Genomic DNA, 19,355 nt, shown 5'->3' with positions numbered 1-19,355 from the left:
GTGCTCCCTCACCCTCCCAATGAAATGGCAGGACCCCTCGAACACAAAAGAAACAGCTCATTGGATCTTGGACTCGGGGGCGAGTTACCATATGGTGAACGACTACAGCATGCTCATCCACCCGAGAACTTGCCGAAAGCGGATAATTACCGCCGGAAGCGAGGTCTTGGAAGCGGCAGCTATAGGAGATGCAAGCATATCAACAGATTACGGGGAAATCTCTCTGCAAAATGTATTGTATGTAAAGCACCTTAATGTTAACCTTCTGTCAACAAATTCATTAACGGATGAAGGAGCACAAGTGATATTGGACACAACCGGCGGCCAAATTTTTCTAACAAACGGCATGACACTTAAGATTGCAAAGAATCGCGAGCGAGGACTTCTGGAGTTCCGAGGCGACACATGGCAAGAAAGCGCGATGGCCACATCAGCACCATTGTTTGAAGGTGTTGATGAGGAGTTCGAGCATATTGAGAATGAGCCGAAAGTTTCAAAACAACAACTATGGCATGAGCGTCTCGGGCACCCAGGAAGAGATAAAGCTAAGGCGATCACAACCAAGTTAAAGGATAAGCATACCATGAAATTGGATCCAAACACCGCTCTGACGTGTGAGCAGTGCGTACGATCCAAGAGCACAAGCGCTCGGATGGGGAAAGGTAGCGGCGAAAGAGCCGTAGGGCCCCTGGATCTTATCCACGTCGATCTAATAATAGACTCGTCCCACGTGACGGAGTACACATGCACGTTGGTGCTGGTCGACGATCATAGCAAGTATGTGTATGCACAGCCATTGACACGAAAGAGTCATGCCTTTATGCAACTCAAAAGGATTGTTTCGTTCCTGGAGACACAGACGGATCGGAAGCTAAAAGCGATCCGATCCGATCAAGGAACGGAATGGAAAAGCAATGATGCATTAGAATGGTCGCTAGAAAAGGGCATAGAGTGGCAAACCACTGTAGGGTACAACAGCAAACAAAATGGATGGGTAGAGAGAATGAACAGGACCCTTGGAGAGAAGATGAGAACGTTGCTAATGCAGAGGAGACTACCGAAGAAGTTCTGGCCATACGCGATCAGAGCTGCGGCGTTCAAAATAAACCTCACTCCGAGCGTTGATAATGAATTCCCTTATCAAGCGATGTTTGGCAAGTCGCCGGAACGAGCTTTAAAGCTCCTACGAGTGTTTGGTTGTCTGGCATGGGTAAACGTACCCAAAGTTAAACGGGACAACAAGAAACTGGACCAGCGAGCCGTCGCATCCATTTTCTTAGGGTACAGTCTAGAAAGGAAGGGCTGGCTCTTCTACAGCCCGGACTACAATCCGAACATCTTCTGGAGCAACTCAGCAAAATTCATGGAATCAAAGTGCTGGTCAGACAGAACAGAGTGGCGACCGGTTGACACAAAGGCACCCCCAATGATGATGACAGAGGAAAATTTCGAAGATCTAGGATACAATAAAGAAAATATATTCGACGAAACAGATGAAGAGCCACTACGAGAATACATGGATATGGAGACAGATTCGGAAGAAAGATTAAGCGAAGGAACAGCGGAGGTGATGGAACAAGGACCAATCGCCGAAACTCAAATTGACAGCGAATTCTATGGACTCGTAGCGACGCGACCGGAATGGAGAAAGAACCTGGACCCAACCATACATGAAGCAATGAGTGGAAAGGACAGAAAACACTGGGAGGAGGCCATGCGAAAGGAGCTGGATGGATTGGAGGCGATGGGCACATGGGAGATAGTCGACCTCCCAAAGGGTGCAAATACTGTCGACACACGTTGGGTACTCAAGATCAAAACCGATGCAAACCTCGTGCCGACAAAGTTCAAAGCCCGGCTCGTGGCACGAGGTTTCACTCAACGCGAGGGCATCGACTATACAGAGGTCTTCGCACCAGTAGCACCCATCCAATCCATTCGAGGGGTGATCGCTGTCGCAGCAGTACGAGATTGGGAAATGGATTCTATCGACGTAAAGCAAGTGTACCTGAACTCCACTATACACCATGATGTATACCTCAAGCCCCCAGTAGGAATCGAAATGCCACCCGGAAAAGTGTTGAAGGTAGTGAAAGGACTGTACGGTCTGAAACAATCGGGCCGAGAATGGAACATTGAGTTAGACTCACATCTCCGGACGATCGGATTCCATTGCATGCCGAGCGCACCATGCCTATACTCAAGAGGGACAGGCGACAAGATCACGATCATCACAGCATACGTGGACGACATGCTAATAACATCACCCAGTCGTGATGAAGTAGATCGCGCAAAGCGAGAGATCATGGACAAATGGGAGACGCAAGACAATGGAAGGGTCAAAGAATTTCTGGGTATCAAGATCACACGTGATAGAAGACGGAGGAGGATATCTCTGGGTCTAACGGCATACATCAAGGAAATGGTGAACAAATGGTTAGGAGGAGCAAACGAGAAATCTTGGGTACCCATGCTGAGTGTAGCGAACGTTGCCGGAGGCGAGCGATGTGAACCTCAGCGAGCAAAGAAGTATCAAGAATTGGTCGGCCAACTATTATGGGTCTCCAACACAGCCCGACCAGATATTGCCTTTGCCGTCGGCGTATTGGCGCGATATATGTCGATCCCGATCGACAGTGCATGGAAGGCAGCCATCCACGTGGTAAAGTACCTGAACCAAACGAACGAATATCAGTTGCACCTAGGAGGGGAGACAAACGAGCACTCGGATACACCGGTAACGACGTATACCGACGCAAACTGGGCATCCGACCCCACAAATGGACGAAGAAGCACCTCGGGGTCGATAACATATGTATATGGGTGTCCAGTGAGTTGGAAATCACACGTTCAGAAGTGTGTGGCATTGTCGGCAGTCGAAGCAGAGTTTGTCGCCGCTTCCGAAGCGGTACGAGAAACCTTATTCTTCTCATATTTGCTCCGGGATTTGGAGACCACGGACGTTCGGCCCGTACTATACACAGATAGCCAGGGGTGCATACAGGTGAGTAAAGATCCAGCCAAACATTGGAAGTTAAAGCACATCGACACACGGTATCATTTCGTTCGCGATCACGTACAAGAGGGCGATGTGGAAATCAAATATGTCGGAACGGCAAACAACGTTGCAGATGTCTTGACAAAACCCTTACAGGGTCTTAACACCTCACGATTGGCTAGGATGATAGGACTGGAGATCCCGCCGAAGGGGGGAGTTGAAGATGCGTCGGCATCTCAAGTGAGATGCACATGTTACGGCCGAGACATTGAGACACGGGAGGCTCACGTAAGCGAGAAGTACAATGAGGTACGTAATTGTTGTCATGGTGACAGCACAGTGGCACCCGGTATCATAGCAACACAGGAGTACAAATGAAGAGACACATCCTGCCTCGAATAGGACCAGAGCAGTGAATGGAGTATATATATGTGTTTGTCATTCAGTCTCACATCATGAAAACCAAGCATTACATAGAACATACGGCTGTGGTAAAGGGAGTCTGATCGTGACCCCGATAACGCCGTATATTAATTGTTATCTTCATTTGAGTGTGTTTTAGAGGGCGCTTCTCTGTGTCACGTCTGTTTGTCTCTTTTCCACCGACCAAAACCTGTCTCAACTCGGTGGTCTTGTGTAACAACCATCTTCTCGACGCCCACACTTGCATACATACCTCCAAGATCTCGGCCATCACGCCTCCTCCATCGTCTCGTGGTACAGCTACAACCTCTGTACTGTTCGTTTCAGAGCCTCACACCGCATTGGCGCTCGCTTCTCTCGCATTCTGCACACTACCCGGGACACATTCCTGACTTGATTGCCATCAACAGTCACGATACGATCGCAATCCGTTGTCGTTCGGCAAGACAGAGGGCCTCGAGCCGATAGCATACAGCAGTCTTTCGGTGGCCGAGCCTGTTCACGATCCACGTCCTCGACCATGGTATCGCAACGTTGAGCTCTACGATTTGCTACCACCTTCGCCACTGGTACATTGCGACGACGACAACAACAACAACATACCCTCTACCCAAGCAGCAGTCAATTGATCTGCTCATTTCAAAACAAGCTTTCCATACAGCTTGCCTGAACTGGCACCGCCACCAAGACACTCGGTATCATCGAATCTCTGCTCAGCCCGGATTTGGTCAGCAAGATGTCGTTCATTTCGTCCATCTTCTATCGAGCCGCAGTTAGTCAAGAGTCTAGGAGAGCTCCCATCGGTAAAGTCCCTCGAGCAAAGTGTCCAGGGTCTAGAGCAGGCAGAGTCCCGCCTGAGGGCTCCAGCAGTGCCGGTCAAGCCAATGCAGACTCCAACCTATTCGACCCCACAATCGACCCCACAATCGATCCTTCCCATCCCGACAACTTCCAGAGCAAGATTCAGATCATCGAAGACATTATTGCAGAAGACAACCTCTACAAAGTGCTAGGTATCAAGAGCAATGCCAAAAACGAAGACATCCGCCGAGCTTTCCTCACTGGCAGTCGATCATGTCATCCAGACAAGTTTCCTGACTATCCCAATTCGACCATCGCCTTTCAGAAACTTGCATTCGCATACGAGACACTCTGCAAGCCAGCATCGCGACAGGCATACGACTTTTCCCCTCCTACCCACTCGATGTTCAACGGCAAATCGCCTCATGATGCTTTCGATGATGAGTTTGGCCAAGCGTTCGCAGATGCTACGCTCCAGGACGTCCTCTTGACCGTATATGTCGAGTTCTTCGAAGGTGACTTCACCTCCGTCAAAGCATTACTCAAGGTTCTCGCAGACAGCGGAATGGCTACCTACAGCGACGCCAACATCAGCAGCATCGAGGCCAAGTTCAGAACACTCTCGCGCCTCATGCGAGCTACACGCAGGTATTCGCGCGTCTTGCTCAACGAGATGTCACGTCTCTATGAGATCCAGCAGGACTTGCGTGGCCTCTCCTACTTTGACATTCCTGGTCGTCTTCGGCTGACGTTGCAGCTTGCGCGAGTGACGCTCAGCATCCCATTGGCGATCGATCAAGTTATGCAGAACCCGGAAAACTACGATCGCAAAGAGTTTGGTCGGTGGTTTGAGGACATGCGTGCCCAATCCTTGGATTACAGCTCAAGCGAAGAAGAAGAAGAAGGGGGAGGAGGAAGAGGAGGAGGAGGAGGAGGAAGCAGGACCGAACAAGGATTTGGCCTCCAGGGCGAGATCGACGGTGATGCGCCTGGTTCTGACGAGCATGCACGATTGCGGTATGTGCGAGCAAGAGACGCCCGGATCTCTAGACGAGCAGCCGAGCGTCGCGATCCAGGGTCGGACAATGGACCTGGCGGCGAACAAGGAGCGGCTGCCCTGCCAAATCAAGAGACCAAGGAACTGCGCGTCGGGTTCCTGGGTCCTACCACTACCGCATTGTTCACGGGCATGGTCAATCTGCTCGAGGCTGGCGAAGGCTGGATGGGAGGCAAGCTAACAGATCCTCTATGAGCCAGATTTCCATCTTTGCTCCCTCCTACCATTGATCTTGCCCATTATACCCAGCAGGCGGTCCTCCTCTTTCGAAAATGCTCTGCAGCAACATGCTCTCATCTTGCGGCTGAGGCGATCCGCTCATAGTTCAACGCAAGAAACTGACATTGCAGTTCCCAGAGTCTCGTCACGCATTTGCAACTTGTGTGTGTTTTTTTTTTTTTTTTTTTTTTTTTTTTTTTATATACCCACGTCCTTAATGTAAGCTTCCGCAATGACAGCATATTTGTTCTTTTGACTCTGTCCAGGCTGTTATCTTGCACCGCCATGGTCTTGTGAGCAAGATATGCGCAATGCTGATTTTGTCGTACAGAGGGCTGGATGGCTGGTTTGCTCGCACTTGTGCTACGATGTTTTGATATTCATGGCGATCAGATCTGATTCTTGGTTTTCGTTCGGTTTTTCTTGGCAGGGAATTGCAGCTTGATTTATTGCAGAAGGAAACGATCCAATATGATGATGCGAGTTGACGTAAGCGGATCCGAAAGAGATCGGGCCAAGCCGATCTGACCAGAGATCGGGTACAACACAGTCCCGCTCATTGTCAAGCTAGGTGAGGAAGTAGCATACTCCCACGTTCGGTATGAGCGTCATAGATGTATATATATATCAAGTTGAGAACACTAGCTTCTCAGCAGGTTCACTTAGTCAATTGAGTATACATGTTTCTGTCTTAAAGCAGCAGTGACATTGTACATAGACTCTGCCCGATCGCCAGTTATCGGGACCAAAACTCAACATTATATGTTGTGATTTGTTTTTCGACATAAGAAGAATGTGGAGCGAACTTGCCCGAGTTCCGAAGCAAAGTGACTTGAGTTTCGACAAAGCAAACAAGAGGCTCACAGCTTTCTTTGCACACAACCATCGCTGTTGCTCGACTGACAGCCACAAAGAGCAACAATCAAGCATGATCAACACAAAATGACCGCATCCAACGGCTCTCTCCCATCGGCTGGGCAAGCACGGGAGGATCAATGGCTCTTCACAAAGGCAGATCTGGCCTTGACTCCTTCAGTGCTGCTAGCAGGACTGGATCCGAGCGAAGAAAAGCATCGACGCTTCAAGGGCATCAATGCCATCTATCGAATGGGAGAATACATGCGGCTTTCGCAGCATGTGATGAACACGGCTTGCATCTATCTGCACCGCTTCTTCATGCGTAAGCCGCTCGAGTATGGACCAAACAAGCTTGGCTATTCACACTACGAGATTGCAGCCACATGCGTCTTTTTGGCATGCAAAGTGGAAGAGTCGCATAGAAAGCTGCCCAGTGTCATAGATGCTGCAATGGCATCCTTCGATAAGAGTCCAGCTGGCAATCAGAGATGGGCAGAACGCAGTTTTCGCGCAGATCCCTCCAGCAAAGTAAGCTATTACCCCTGTATGTCTCACGTCTTGCACAAAGCATTCTGTTAGCTGACACTGATCGCGTTGCTTGTATGCTCTATTTCTTTTGCTCGGTAGGAGTATGCGAGATGGCGAGACATTGTTCTGTTGTCGGAAGAGACATTGCTGGAAACGCTGTGCTTTGACCTGATTGTGGAGCACCCTCACGAGATCCTGGTGAAAGCATGCAGCCGGTTGACTGTCGATGCTTGGCTGGTGCGCCTGGGATGGACCATTCTGAATGACAGGTAAGTGGCAAAGAATGCAAGACGAACGTCGCGCAGAGGAGGCAACAGACACTGATATCGATGCTTTCCCTGCTTTTTCAATGGGATGCTACGACACAGCTTAAGAGACTCGACGTGCGTCATGTTCGAAGCAGCAGTGCTCGCAGCTGGAGCGTTCCATCAAGCGTGTAAGACTTCAAACCTCGATCCGGCCAAGTTTACGGCGAAATGGAGCAAGGGCGAAGAAGAGCGACAACTGGGATGGCAAGATGTGTTCGATGTTGACGAGCAAGAAGCGGCCCAGGCAGCCGAGGCGATCGAGAAGGACGTCTACCTGGCGCACGAACAACAGGCGTACATTGCACCACTCTGTCGGGCAACAGACCCATGATGGACGCATTTGCCAAGATAGATCCGGAGCACGTGCCGGGAGCGTTCATGGCGACACACACGACTATCGACGCATCGATGTGTGTGAATAGGGTTCAAGCACAAATCCTCGAAAGGCCAACACAGGACCACTGGAGACAATCTGGGTCGTTGCTCCCTTGGCTAATGCATTGACGATCAACATGGACCATGCCCGATGGAAAGCTGTACAGTTGAAGAGAACCTTTCTGGGCGAGCATTCCGGCCATAGAAGATGCTTCCATGCGATGCTTCCATGCGATGCTTCCATGCAAAGCGACCAACGCTCTGATATCTGCCTGGCGACTCTGAGTATTTCTGCAGTTCATCAGACACGATAGCAAAGACAAGAAGAATGCAGGTTTGACAACAGCTTCTTACTGGCGGAAGCAAGAGCAGGGGTATGATGATGATGATGATGATGATGATGATGATGATGATGATGATGATGTGGGGGATAATAGAAAGTACGACAGTTGGCGACGCTTATCGAGCGATATCAGTACAGTAGCGGCAGATACCCAAAGGTAGGAGTATGCCTCTCAATGATGAAGTGTGACAACGAGCAGGAGCCAGGAGTCTCCGATCTCTTAGTGTATCGGCTCTGCCCGATCTCTTACTGTATCGGCTCATATCCCCGTCAAGATCTTGCTGGATCGTTGGAGAGCACGTTGTCCAGGTAGAGTAGTAACTAAGTAGCTTGGGCTCTTGCTCCATTTGAAATACAAAATACTGTAATTTGATTGAGACAATTATCGTCGAGCAACAACCCCGGACAAGCGTAGCGACTTTGCAGATCTGAATCGAAACCCTGAATAATGTATTTGATCAATACAATCCCTGGTTGATTGGCGCCGAATGCTGGGAGCTGTCAATTATCAGGCACAGAAGGCACAGAGGGACGTAGGGACGAGGGGCAGGCGAGAAAGGAGAAATCGAAACTAGAAACTTGTCTCTTCTCCTCTCGCGCACAGCCATTTCAAAGCAAAATGTAGTATTTGCACACACGCACGCACACACGCGTCGAAACTTGAAATTGCAAAATACAGTCAAAATTAAATTTGGGTGAGGAGGAAATCATAGACAGGCCAACCCCACCTCACCTACCACGATCACCCTAACCACAACCACCTAACCACCACCAACCACCTCCCTAACTGTCCATTCCTCTCAGTCACTCGCTCGCTGCTTCGCACCCGTCAAGCTACACCGTCAAGCTACACCGTCAAGCTACACCGTCAAGCTACACCGTCAAGATGTCGAAGGATCACACATCACTCCCTATGCAGAGTCTCTCAATCGACGAGAAGGCCGGCCACGACCCTATCACAGGCCACCGTACTCCTTCCGTGGGCACTCCCGGTCACAGCGGTATGGGCGCACAGCCCACCAACGGTGGCATCCTCCCTGGTGGCGCCTCTAAGCAAGACAAGAAGAAGCTTCACCCTGCTGTCATCATTATCCTTTGGATTGCCCTCTCCAGTAGCGTCATTGTCTACAACAAGTAAGTGTTGCTTGCTCCACCTTGCCATTTTCAAGCGTGCCTTTCTTCTGGTCCGCTTGCTGATCTGTTTTTCTCCCCCCCCCCCCCTCTCTCCTAACAGGTTTGTTCTCGATCCCAACCAGCTCAACTTCCCCTTCCCCGTCTTCCTCACAACATTTCACATGGCTTTTGCAACCCTCGGCACCCGTCTTTTGGCAAGATACACTCACCTCCTTGATGGTCTGGCTAACGTCGAAATGACCAACGATCGATGGCTAAAGAACATTCTTCCCATCGGCGCCCTCTTCTCCTGCTCGCTCATCTTCAGCAACATGGCCTACCTCACCCTTGGTGTCAGCTTCATCCAGATGCTCAAGGCTTTCACTCCTGTTGCCGTTCTCCTCATCTCGTTTGCTTTCGGTCTCAAGCAGCTTTCCGGCACCCTTACCATGATCGTCGGTTGCATTTCCTTCGGTGTTGCTCTCGCCTCTTACGGTCAGGGCGACTTTGCCATGTCTGGTTTCATCTGTCAGGTTCTTGCCATCGCTTTCGAGTCTTCGCGTCTCGTCATGATCCAAGTCCTTCTCCAGGGCCTTAAGATGGATCCGCTCGTCTCGCTCTACTATTTTGCACCTGTTTGCGCTGCTATCAACGCTCTTGTGCTCCCCTTCACCGAGGGTCTCGTTCCTTTCTTCCAGATCTCCAACCTGGGACCCTTTGTACTTTTCACAAATGCCGGTGTTGCTTTCGCTCTCAACATCGCCGCCGTCTTCCTCATCGGCGCCGCCAGCTCCTTGACCCTCACTCTCGCTGGTGTTATCAAGGACATTCTCCTCATCCTTGGCTCCATGCTGCTCCTCGGCGATACAGTGAGCGGGCTACAATTCTTCGGTTACGGTATCGCTCTTGCTGGTCTGGTTGCTTTCAAGACACACAAGGGCTAAACGCAGCACACGGTCGCAACCTCGATACCTCAAAGCTGCCATGCAGCTCTCATGCTCTCTCACCTTGGACGCTTTTCAACTCTCACCTAGACATCCCACCATCTTCCCTCACGCTCTTTACTGTTCACCAATCTCGCCCTTCTCAGAGGTCTCAAATCTGCTTTTGGACCAAGTTTCCTCGCAGCTCTTCGCCTTGACTCGCTATCTGCGATTCGACAGGCCACAATGGCTCTTTGCACGCTGTCTCAACCAGACCATCCGACATTTGTATTTCCCGATTCAGGATAGATGTGTTCCACTGTACTCTGTTCAATTCAATGTTTTTACCCTTCTCTTCCGGGTATGACGTGTAGGATAGGTGTGCCTTGACCAGTTCGCCTTCGACAGTGTCTACCCAAGACGACTGTCCGATGAGAAGGCCGTGTGAGGACAAGACACACAGAAGATGTCACGTGCAAAAATGTGGAGCGTCGGCCATTTACGCGACAGAAAACAATGCGCGAAAGAGACGCGCCAGGCTGAACCCTGAAATGCACTCTTTCTTAGTTGAAGTAGATAAAAACTACACAAAGCGTAGAGACCATGAGGGTAGTGCTTACGGCCGAGTAAAAGGCTTGAGCATCTGAGCACAGACCACATGTGTCACAACCTACTCAAGACAAATGCTTTGTTTTGCTCCGCAGTCGATGTGGCTCTCTGCCGCTCCTCTTTAGTATATATATAGACTCCTTCTCTCTCCTCGCCCTCTCTCTCTCTCCCATTATCATCAATCATACGAAACTTCAACTTTCTTTGCTTCTCTTTGCTTCTCTTTTCTTCTCTTTGCTTCTCTTTGCTTCTCTTTTCTTCTCTTTGCTTCTCTTTGCGCCAACCAACACTCTGGCTGTAAGCAAGGTGATACCATCGCTTGCCTAACACACGAATCACTTGGCAACTGCCAGGCATGACGACCCGTAACAACGAGATTAAACTCGCAACACCTGGATCCAGCAGCGATGCTGAGCTCGCATCGCGCCAGTTTCAGTTTCCGTTCCCTGAAGCCTACTCGATTCAGCTGGATCTGATGCGGCAGGTGTTTTCAACGATCGAGGATGGAAAAGTCGGTATTTTCGAGAGTCCTACTGGAACAGGAAAGTCTTTATCGCTGATATGTGCTGCTTTTACATGGTTGCGGCAGAATGAACAGAGGGGGGTTAAGGGTTCTAGTGGCAGCAGTAACGAGAGGAATAGTGTAGGGACGCTTGATGAGCCAGATTGGGTCGTTCAGCATGAACAAGAGCGCAAGAGAAAGCAACACGAAGCATATCAGATCGACCTTAGAGAGCGTATAGCAGTTGCACGTGCAAAGCAAGCTGCTCTGAAGCAAAGTCGTCGTGATGGCATGCTCGCCAAAGATGCAAGAGCAGCTAAGCGACAACGTTCCAGCGCCAATGATAGGGACGAGGATGATGATTCGGATGATGATCTTCTTATCGAAGAAAGCGAGGGCGCAAAGGGTGCACAGGCGCTTCGTATGGCTACTTACTCCAAGACTGCGCTGTGGGAAAAGTCTTCAGATCTCGACTGCAACCTCTCACCAGCAGTGCGGGCTCTCATGCAGAAATACGAACAGACCCACAACCGTGGTCAAGAGGAGCAAGAGGAACCAGAAACCTTGCCACGGATTATATACGCTAGTAGAACACATTCGCAGCTCTCGCAATTCGTCGCCGAGCTCAAAAAGACCTCTTTCGGCCAAGTAGATGTGCTGGATGCAGAGAAGATGCCCGTCCGAACAATTGCTTTGGCAAGTCGAAAACAGATGTGCATCAACCAAGACGTTCAGCGCATAGCAAGCATCAAAGGTTCAGAAGCCATGAACGAGCGATGTTTAGAACTGATCAAGGCAAAGAAGGGCAAGGGTCGATGTGCCTTGTTGCCTACCTTTGATCAAGTTGGCAGAGCTGAAATTTTGGAGTTCCGCGATGCAGCTATGGCAGAAGTTGGCGATATTGAAGATCTCGTTCAGTTGGGTATAAGTACAAAGACCTGTCCATACTTTGCAGCTCGTAGTAGTGCTAAGCAAGCAGAGCTCGTTACGCTTCCTTACAATCTGCTCCTGCAAAAAGACGCACGTCAGTCTCTTGGTATCAGCCTGAAGGGGTGTATTGTTCTCATCGACGAAGCACACAACCTCATTGACACCATCCTCTCCACGCATTCAGTGACGATCGATTCGCGGCAGATCATACAAGCGTCAAAACAGATCGAAATGTACCTCGACCGTTTCGCACTGCGGTTGAAAGGAAACAACGAGCAAAATCTTCGTAAAGTCAAGAAAGTGCTTTCAGCATTGTCGACATTCTTCTCTAAGCACGCCACCAAAGGGAAAGGCAATTCTGACGTGGTCATGTCGCTCACAGACATGCTAGGAGCAATGATGGGCAGTGTAGATCAAGTTAACCTTGTGACGCTCGAGACGTGGTTGAAGGAGACGCAGATCGCAAGAAAGATAAGTGGCTATGCGGAGAAACGCAAGAAGAAGACAGCCGAGCAAGCAGAAGCAGCCATGCTAGCCAACACGAATCAGAACGCCAGCAAGAATCGTGCCACGACAAAGCGTTTACCGAAGAAAGCTGATCTCGAGCAAGGAGCCTGCACAAGTCAAAGTGGCATAGGTCAAAGTGGCATTTCGAGCATGCACGCGATCGAAGCCTTCATCCTGTCGCTTGCCAATCGATCCGAAGATGGTCGGGTAGTCCTTACCAGCACGCTTGACAGCAATACTGGTGAGACTATCGTGCGTGCCAAGTATCAGCTTCTCAACCCATCACACGTTTTCAAATCGCTCGTCGACGAGGCGCGCTCAGTCATTCTGGCTGGTGGAACGATGGAGCCTATCTCAGACTTTCGTCAACAGCTTCTTCCATTCCTGCCTTCTGACCGACTTGTCACCTTCTCATGCGGTCACGTCATCCCACCGAGCAACCTCATGGTCTCCGTCCTCTCCTCTAGTCCGAAAGGCTTGCCATTCGAATTCAAGTTGGATTCGCGTGACAACACTGATATGCTTGACCAACTAGGCAAGACGCTTGTTAACCTTTGCAATATCATACCTGCAGGTCTGGTTGTTTTTGTTCCGTCATATGCATTCCTAGACAAGCTGATGGCAAGGTGGAAAGATGCAGCCTCAGGCCAAGTGTTGCAGAGATTAAGTGCAAAAAAGAAAATCTTTATCGAGCCTAAGACGACGATGCAAGTAGACAAGGTGCTGGCAGAGTACACGGCAGCCATTCGAGCGGAGCAGGGGAGAGGAGGTGGCGGCGCGATTATGTTGGCTGTAGTCGGAGCAAAGTTGTCGGAAGGTATCAACTTCTCAGATGATCTCGCACGAGGCGTGGTGATGGTAGGCATGCCTTTCGCCAACATCAACAGCCCAGAGTTGGCGGAAAGAATCAAGTATGTGCGAGATTTGGCCAAGCAAGCAAGAACGACAAGCAACTTGTCAATGCCGAAAGTGGCTGATCCCGTAAGTGGCCCTGGCACCCTTTCACCGATGAAGCATTCTCTCGCTAATATGCTTCCTGTTACTCTCCATTATCGCAGGGCGATGAGCTATATACAAATCTATGCATGAAGGCTGTCAACCAATCCATTGGTCGAGCAGTACGGCACCAGAAGGACTACGCAGCACTGATCCTGCTCGATAGAAGATACGGCCGACCTGAGATCAGGCAACGTCTTCCAGCGTGGATTCGAAACCAAGTGACCGTCGCCGAGCGTTTCGGTGGTATGATACAGCAAACAGCGGCATTCTTCAAGAACCGAAACACCTGAAACAAGTCTCGTTGTATCTCTGCACAATCCATAGAGGCTCGCTACTGTCTCTTCTCCGATGCGTGACGATGTTGTGTGAGGTGGTGTGTCTAGTGTATCTTTCTCAACACACCTCAGGAGGGTAAAAACTGAAAACGGAGGTGTTAGATTCGCACAATCACACACGTCCAAGCCAAGTTGCCGCGAAAAGTGCCGACGTGTGGCAAGTGGACAACTTTCACTGTGTGGGCTGATGGAGTCACGTGTCTCTATCGAATCTCGGCTGGCAGTAGTAGCGTGAGTGAAGAATTGGATGCCGACAGACCGTCAAAACCGACGAAAATCATTCCTTTCTTGCTGACAGCTGAGGTGGGCCCCACACGAAAGAGGCCTCGCTCGCTCTCGCCTTTGCATCTATCTCATCCCTCAAGCCCGTAGCTTCTCTTGCAACACCTTACATCCATCCAAGCCAAACTCCTGTTGATATTGCAGCGGATAGCAACGATGCTCGTAGCAAGAACCGTTCTCCGTCAGACCATTGGCCTAGCTGCTCACAGTAGCACTCGCGCCTTTCGCTCACCACATAGCCTCTCCCGATCCTACGTTGAATGGTCATCTTCATCGACATCCATCCCAACTGTTATGGGAAGCTCTTGCACATCGCTTCGAAGCTTTGCAACGACACCGAGAAGATTAGCAACTGAAATCATACCCTACCTTCTGGCCGATGTTGGAGAGGGTATCACCGAATGCGAGATGATCAAGTGGTTTGTTCAGCCTGGTGCTGTTGTTCAAGAGTTCGATCCGATTTGTGAGGTTCAGTCGGATAAGGCTTCTGTTGAGATCACCTCGAGATATGCTGGAAAGATCAAGAGGTTGATGTACAAGGAAGGAGATGTAGCTAAAGTTGGCCATGCTTTGTGCGAGATCGAGATGGAATCCCAAGGTACGGCTGACGAGGTCCAAGAGGCAGGGAAGAAGGAAGAGGAGGTCAAGATTAAGTGTGTATCAAAGGACGAGCAGTTCAAGGCGGTGGATATGGATGCGTTTGTCTCGGCAGAAAGCAAGCATTCCAATGGGGGAGCAAGCCATTTAAATGGCAACCATGTACTGGCAACACCAGCTGTGAGAAGAGTATCCCGCGATCACAACATTGACCTCGCCCACGTTCCTGGCACAGGTAAAGATGGCAGAATCACCAAGGAAGACGTGCTCAACTTTGTCCAGAATGGCAGAGAAGCTTCAACCAAGTCCTCTAGCACTGCTGCCTCTTCTTTACCCTCCACTCCCTCCACTGCTTCCACTGCTTCCACTGCTTCCACTGCTTCCACCTCTGCTCAGGAACCAGAAAGAACCACGCAAGTCATCGACCTCACACCCGTCCAACGATCAATGTTCAAAGCAATGACAGCTACACTTGCTACTCCACACTTTGCCTATTCAGACGAGGTGGATGTTACTCATCTCGACCAAGTGCGTCAGGTGCTTTCCAAGTCTATCCCAGACCGTTATACTTCTGCTGGGGATTCTTCGTTTAGCAAGCTTACACTCCTTCCTTTTCTTGTCAAAGCAATGAGTTTGGCACTCAAGGATCATCCGATGTTTCGATCGACAGTTAATGGGGATCAGAAGTTAGTTCGTCGTTCTTCACATGATATTTCAATTGCTATTACAAGCAAAGTAGGTCTGCTTACACCTTGTATTATGGATTGTCAGGTAAAGTCGGTCTTGGATCTTTCAGGTTGTATCGCTAGGTTACAGAATCTTGCACTTTCGTCTAGGGGTTTGTCGCCTTCGGATCTTAGGGCGACAGGAACTGTTACTTTGAGTAATGTTGGTGCTGTGGGTGGAGGAACGTATACTCATCCTCTTTTGCCACCTACGGGTCAGCTTGTAATTGGTGCGTTGGGTAGAAGTAGAATCTTGCCTAGGTTTGCATCCGAAATTCCTTCGCTTGGTGTCTCGGATCAGGATAAGATCGTAAGGAGACTTATTATGTCTGTCTCTTTTACTGCTGATCATAGGGTGGTGGAAGGTGCAGATCTTGCACGTCTGGTTAACCGTTGGAAACATCTTGTAGAAAACCCGTCGCTTTGGATTGGTCTCTTGGCTTGACCCTTCTTCGGACAACAACAACTCGAATCGCATTTTTCACTCGTCCTTTGTAGAATCATCGCAATCTCAGGGCTGCATCCACATCTCAAACGAAAGGAATAGCCTTAGACTTGATTGCACAAACGTTCTGATGGCTCAAGAGAGGTGCTCTGGCTTTGGTAACTTGGTTAGAATGGCACAACAGCCATGATTTACAAAGAGGTGGTGTCCTCAAGACAACAGATGCAAAAGCTAGGGGGAGGGGGGGGGGGGGGGGGGGGAATATTTACTCGACGGTGACAGACTTGGCAAGGTTCCTTGGAAAGTCGACGTCGACGCCTGCGGCGATGGCGAGGTGGTAAGAGAGGAGCTGGAGAGGGACGACAGTCAAGAGACCCTGAAGGCAGTCGACGGTGCGGGGGACACGGATGGTCTTCATATCCGGCTTGATGTCCTGGTCGTCGTCGTTGCAAATGATAATGGGCTGACCTTTTCGCGCTGTGACCTGCATGAGCGCGGTCTGAACCTTGGGGTACAAAGAGTCCTTGGTCATGATCAAAATGACGGGCATCGACTCGTCAATGAGAGCGAGAGGACCGTGCTTGAGCTCACCGGCAAGGATACCTTCCGAGTGCATGTAGCAGACTTCCTTGATCTTAAGGGCGCCCTCGAGACAGGTAGCGTGCTGATAGCCTCGACCCATGATGAGCAAGGAGCGCTCCTTGGCCAGAGTGTTGTGAGCAAGACCCTGGAGGGCCTTGTCCTGGGCAAGAATGGACTTGATCTGGTGTGGGAGAGCATGCAAGCCGTCAATGATGGCGTTTCTTCGCTCGGTCATCGAGATTCGGTCCTCGCTGAGCTGGACAGCCATCATGATGAGGGCAATGTACTGGGAAGTGTATGCCTTGGTGGAGGCGACACCGATCTCGGGACCGGCGTTAATGTGGATACCGCAGTGGGTCTCTCGGGACATGGTGGAACCGACAGTGTTAACGACACCGAGACAAAGGGCACCACGTTCCAAGCAGTATCGAAGAGCAAGGATGGTATCGGCCGTCTCACCGGACTGCGAAACGAAAAGGCAAACATCATCACGGAAGATGGGGGTCTTGCGGTCCAAGAAATCCGAGGCAAGCTCGACCGAGACGGGAATCTCGGTCAACTCTTCAAAAATGGCACGAGTAGCCAAGCAGGAATGGTAAGAGGTACCACAAGCGGTCATGACGATTCTGCGGCAACGACGGATTGTGTTGAGAAAGGCAGTAAGACCGCCAAGCTTGACCTGACGCTTGTCAAAGTCGACACGACCACGCATCGTGTTGACGACCGAGTCGGGCTGCTCGTAGATCTCCTTCTGCATAAAGTGGTCAAAGGAGCCCTTCATGATCTCGGCCAACTCCATTTCCAGAGTCTCGATGGAACGCATGGAGCTAAGGCCATCGTTTCTTCGCAAACGGTGAATGTGGAGCTCACCCTCGGCAATGTGGGCGACATCGTCGTCCTCGAGGTAGAGGACACGCTTAGTGTGCTCAACGACAGCGGCGGCGTCGGAAGCAATGAAATACTCGATGGGCTGGGGGAGACCGTCCTCGGACAAGAAAGCACGGGATTGAGAGCGGAGGAGCTTGTTGTTGGCGTTGGGGACAGTGAGAGAGCCAGGGCCAGAGGGGTCGGTGCCCGGAGGAGCAAGGAGACCAGCATCGCCGAAACCCGTCTCTTCAACAGCACCACCGAGCTCGACGTCAACAAAGTCGACCTTGAGCTTCTTCTCGGTCTTGACACCGATCAGAAGGGGCGAACCTCGACGAGCAACGACAACCTCTCCGGGAAAGTGAACAGACTTGAAAACAAAGGAGAAGGCACCCTCGAGCTCCTTGACGACGCTCTTGATGAGCGAGGTAAAGTCGGGCTTGCGGCCCTGAGCCGAGTCGTAGAGGTACTTGCAGAGAATGGCTACGGATTCAGTGTCGGTCTCGCTCTCAAACTTGAAGCCGCGCTTCTCGAGAACCATCCTGAGCTCCCTAAAGTTGGTGATGATACCGTTGTGGACGACAGTGAACTCGTTGGTTGGGTCGGATCGGTGAGGGTGGCAGTTGATAGGGCTGGGTTGACCGTGAGTGGCCCAACGGGTGTGGGCCAAACCCATCTGGGAGATCGAGACCTTGCGGAGGTCGATGGGAGACTCGTCAATGTGCTTGCGGAGAGCAGCGACCTTGCCGACCTGCTTGAAAACGAGAGTGTCCCTCTCTGTGTCACCATCAATGGCAATACCGGCAGAGTCGTAACCTCTGTATTCGAGACGAGCAAGACCGTTGACAAGAATGTCTACGACCTCCTTGCGGTCCTTCTCCACCAAGTGGTTGATGTAAGCGAAAATGCCGCACTGTTATAATGCAAGAGAGGATGGTGAAATTGTGGCATATGTGGTTGGGCGCCATCGGTTTGCGTCCAAAGCAAAACGAGTCAGCAATCGGCCATGTACTACTAGCTAGCAAGTCTGCGCGTTGAAAGAAGAGATGCTTACCATTTTGACGACAAGTGTATATGAAAGGATCCGATGCTCAGCAAGGGTGTAAGGGGATCAACGAAAAGGGGGTTGGGGGGGGGAGGGGGAAAGGAAAGGAAAGGAAAGCAAGGAAAGGAAAGGGAAGGAAAGCAAGGAAAGCTACGTCTCTAGATTGTAGAAAGCAATAGGAGAGGGAGCAAACGGAAAGGGAGCAGTAAGAAAGGGAGCAAAGGAAAGGAGAGGATGAAGCAGGATGGATGATGGTGGGGAGGTAAGGAGAAGCGACGATGTCGACGAGATGATAGGGCGAGTTTAAAAAGGCAACACTGAAAGCAGACGTGGCCAAATCGAGAGGAGAGAGAGAGAGAGAGAGAGAGAGAGAAAGTGTCTGTGTTGTGTGGCTTGGCTAGGCGAAAGCTTGAGCGAGAAACGAGGCGAATTGGGCAGCGCGCCAAAGGCCTCTTGGAGTTCTGGTTTGTCTGGCGGACTGTGTCTGTGTGTCGGCTGTGCCGTTGGTTGTTGGCTGTTGCTCTCGTTCCTGCTGCTTGCCAATCTGCTGCGCCAAAAGTAACAGACTGGACAAGCGCACAAGCGCACAGGCGGACAAGCGCTGAGAGGAGTGGCAAGAGCTGAGCGAAATTGTGCAGGAAATTCGACTGCAAGGAAACAAGGCCGAGACATGACTTTCGAGATGATATTCACGACACTGTTCTCATCCCTCTCCAAGATGGCGGCGCCTCTCTCTTTCTTCTCTTTTGACGCTTTGGGTCAATGACGCCGATCGACTCCTGAGCCTTGGAATTCCGTTGACAGGCTCTCTCCACTGTCACTATCTCACTCTCCACTGTCACTATCTCACTCTCCACTGTCACTCTCACTCTCCACTGTCACTCTCACTCTCCACTGTCACTTTTTACTGTCACTTTTTACAGTCACTTGATTTCGACTGCTCCGCACTTGGACGGCTGATTCCAGTCTTGCTTGGGGCTATAC

At 50.6% G+C, this 19,355-nt stretch overlaps 7 protein-coding genes across 7 annotated transcripts; 6 read left to right on the top strand and 1 right to left on the bottom strand.

Annotated features, from left to right (window-relative positions):
• Positions 1-19: 19 nt before the first annotated feature.
• On the top strand, positions 20-4,050 carry UHO2_04060 (uncharacterized protein; the record flags this gene model as incomplete). Its single annotated transcript, XM_041560017.1, has 2 exons — positions 20-3,307; positions 3,832-4,050. The coding sequence occupies 2 exons, from the start codon at positions 20-22 to the stop codon at positions 4,048-4,050; spliced, it is 3,507 nt and encodes a 1,168-aa protein (XP_041415951.1).
• Positions 4,051-4,157: 107 nt separating this feature from the next.
• UHO2_04059 (uncharacterized protein) lies at positions 4,158-5,474 on the top strand (the record flags this gene model as incomplete). Its single annotated transcript, XM_041560016.1, has 1 exon — positions 4,158-5,474. The coding sequence occupies one exon, from the start codon at positions 4,158-4,160 to the stop codon at positions 5,472-5,474; it is 1,317 nt and encodes a 438-aa protein (XP_041415950.1).
• A 966-nt stretch (positions 5,475-6,440) lies between these two features.
• UHO2_04058 (uncharacterized protein) lies at positions 6,441-7,523 on the top strand (the record flags this gene model as incomplete). The annotated part of the gene is made up of 3 exons (XM_041560015.1): positions 6,441-6,884; positions 6,984-7,153; positions 7,253-7,523. 3 exons carry the CDS (start codon positions 6,441-6,443, stop codon positions 7,521-7,523), a joined length of 885 nt encoding a protein of 294 aa, XP_041415949.1.
• Positions 7,524-8,796: 1,273 nt separating this feature from the next.
• UHO2_04057 (uncharacterized protein) lies at positions 8,797-9,967 on the top strand (the record flags this gene model as incomplete). Its single annotated transcript, XM_041560014.1, has 2 exons — positions 8,797-9,044; positions 9,145-9,967. The coding sequence occupies 2 exons, from the start codon at positions 8,797-8,799 to the stop codon at positions 9,965-9,967; spliced, it is 1,071 nt and encodes a 356-aa protein (XP_041415948.1).
• A 943-nt stretch (positions 9,968-10,910) lies between these two features.
• On the top strand, positions 10,911-13,783 carry UHO2_04056 (uncharacterized protein; the record flags this gene model as incomplete). The annotated part of the gene is made up of 2 exons (XM_041560013.1): positions 10,911-13,475; positions 13,553-13,783. The coding sequence occupies 2 exons, from the start codon at positions 10,911-10,913 to the stop codon at positions 13,781-13,783; spliced, it is 2,796 nt and encodes a 931-aa protein (XP_041415947.1).
• Positions 13,784-14,266: 483 nt separating this feature from the next.
• Positions 14,267-15,877, top strand: UHO2_04055 (uncharacterized protein; the record flags this gene model as incomplete). Its single annotated transcript, XM_041560012.1, has 1 exon — positions 14,267-15,877. The coding sequence occupies one exon, from the start codon at positions 14,267-14,269 to the stop codon at positions 15,875-15,877; it is 1,611 nt and encodes a 536-aa protein (XP_041415946.1).
• A 265-nt stretch (positions 15,878-16,142) lies between these two features.
• On the bottom strand, positions 16,143-18,383 carry UHO2_04054 (putative GFA1 - glucosamine--fructose-6-phosphate transaminase; the record flags this gene model as incomplete). Its single annotated transcript, XM_041560011.1, has 2 exons — positions 16,143-18,239; positions 18,381-18,383. The coding sequence occupies 2 exons, from the start codon at positions 18,381-18,383 to the stop codon at positions 16,143-16,145; spliced, it is 2,100 nt and encodes a 699-aa protein (XP_041415945.1).
• Between the last annotated feature and the right edge of the window lie 972 nt (positions 18,384-19,355).

Source organism: Ustilago hordei (assembly GCF_900519145.1).
Source record: "Ustilago hordei strain Uho2 genome assembly, contig: UHO2_contig_07, whole genome shotgun sequence".
Taxonomy (NCBI): Eukaryota; Fungi; Basidiomycota; class Ustilaginomycetes; order Ustilaginales; family Ustilaginaceae; genus Ustilago; species Ustilago hordei.
The sequence above is the reverse complement of the archived record's forward strand: the minus strand, read 5'-3'. Positions and strand labels throughout refer to the sequence as shown.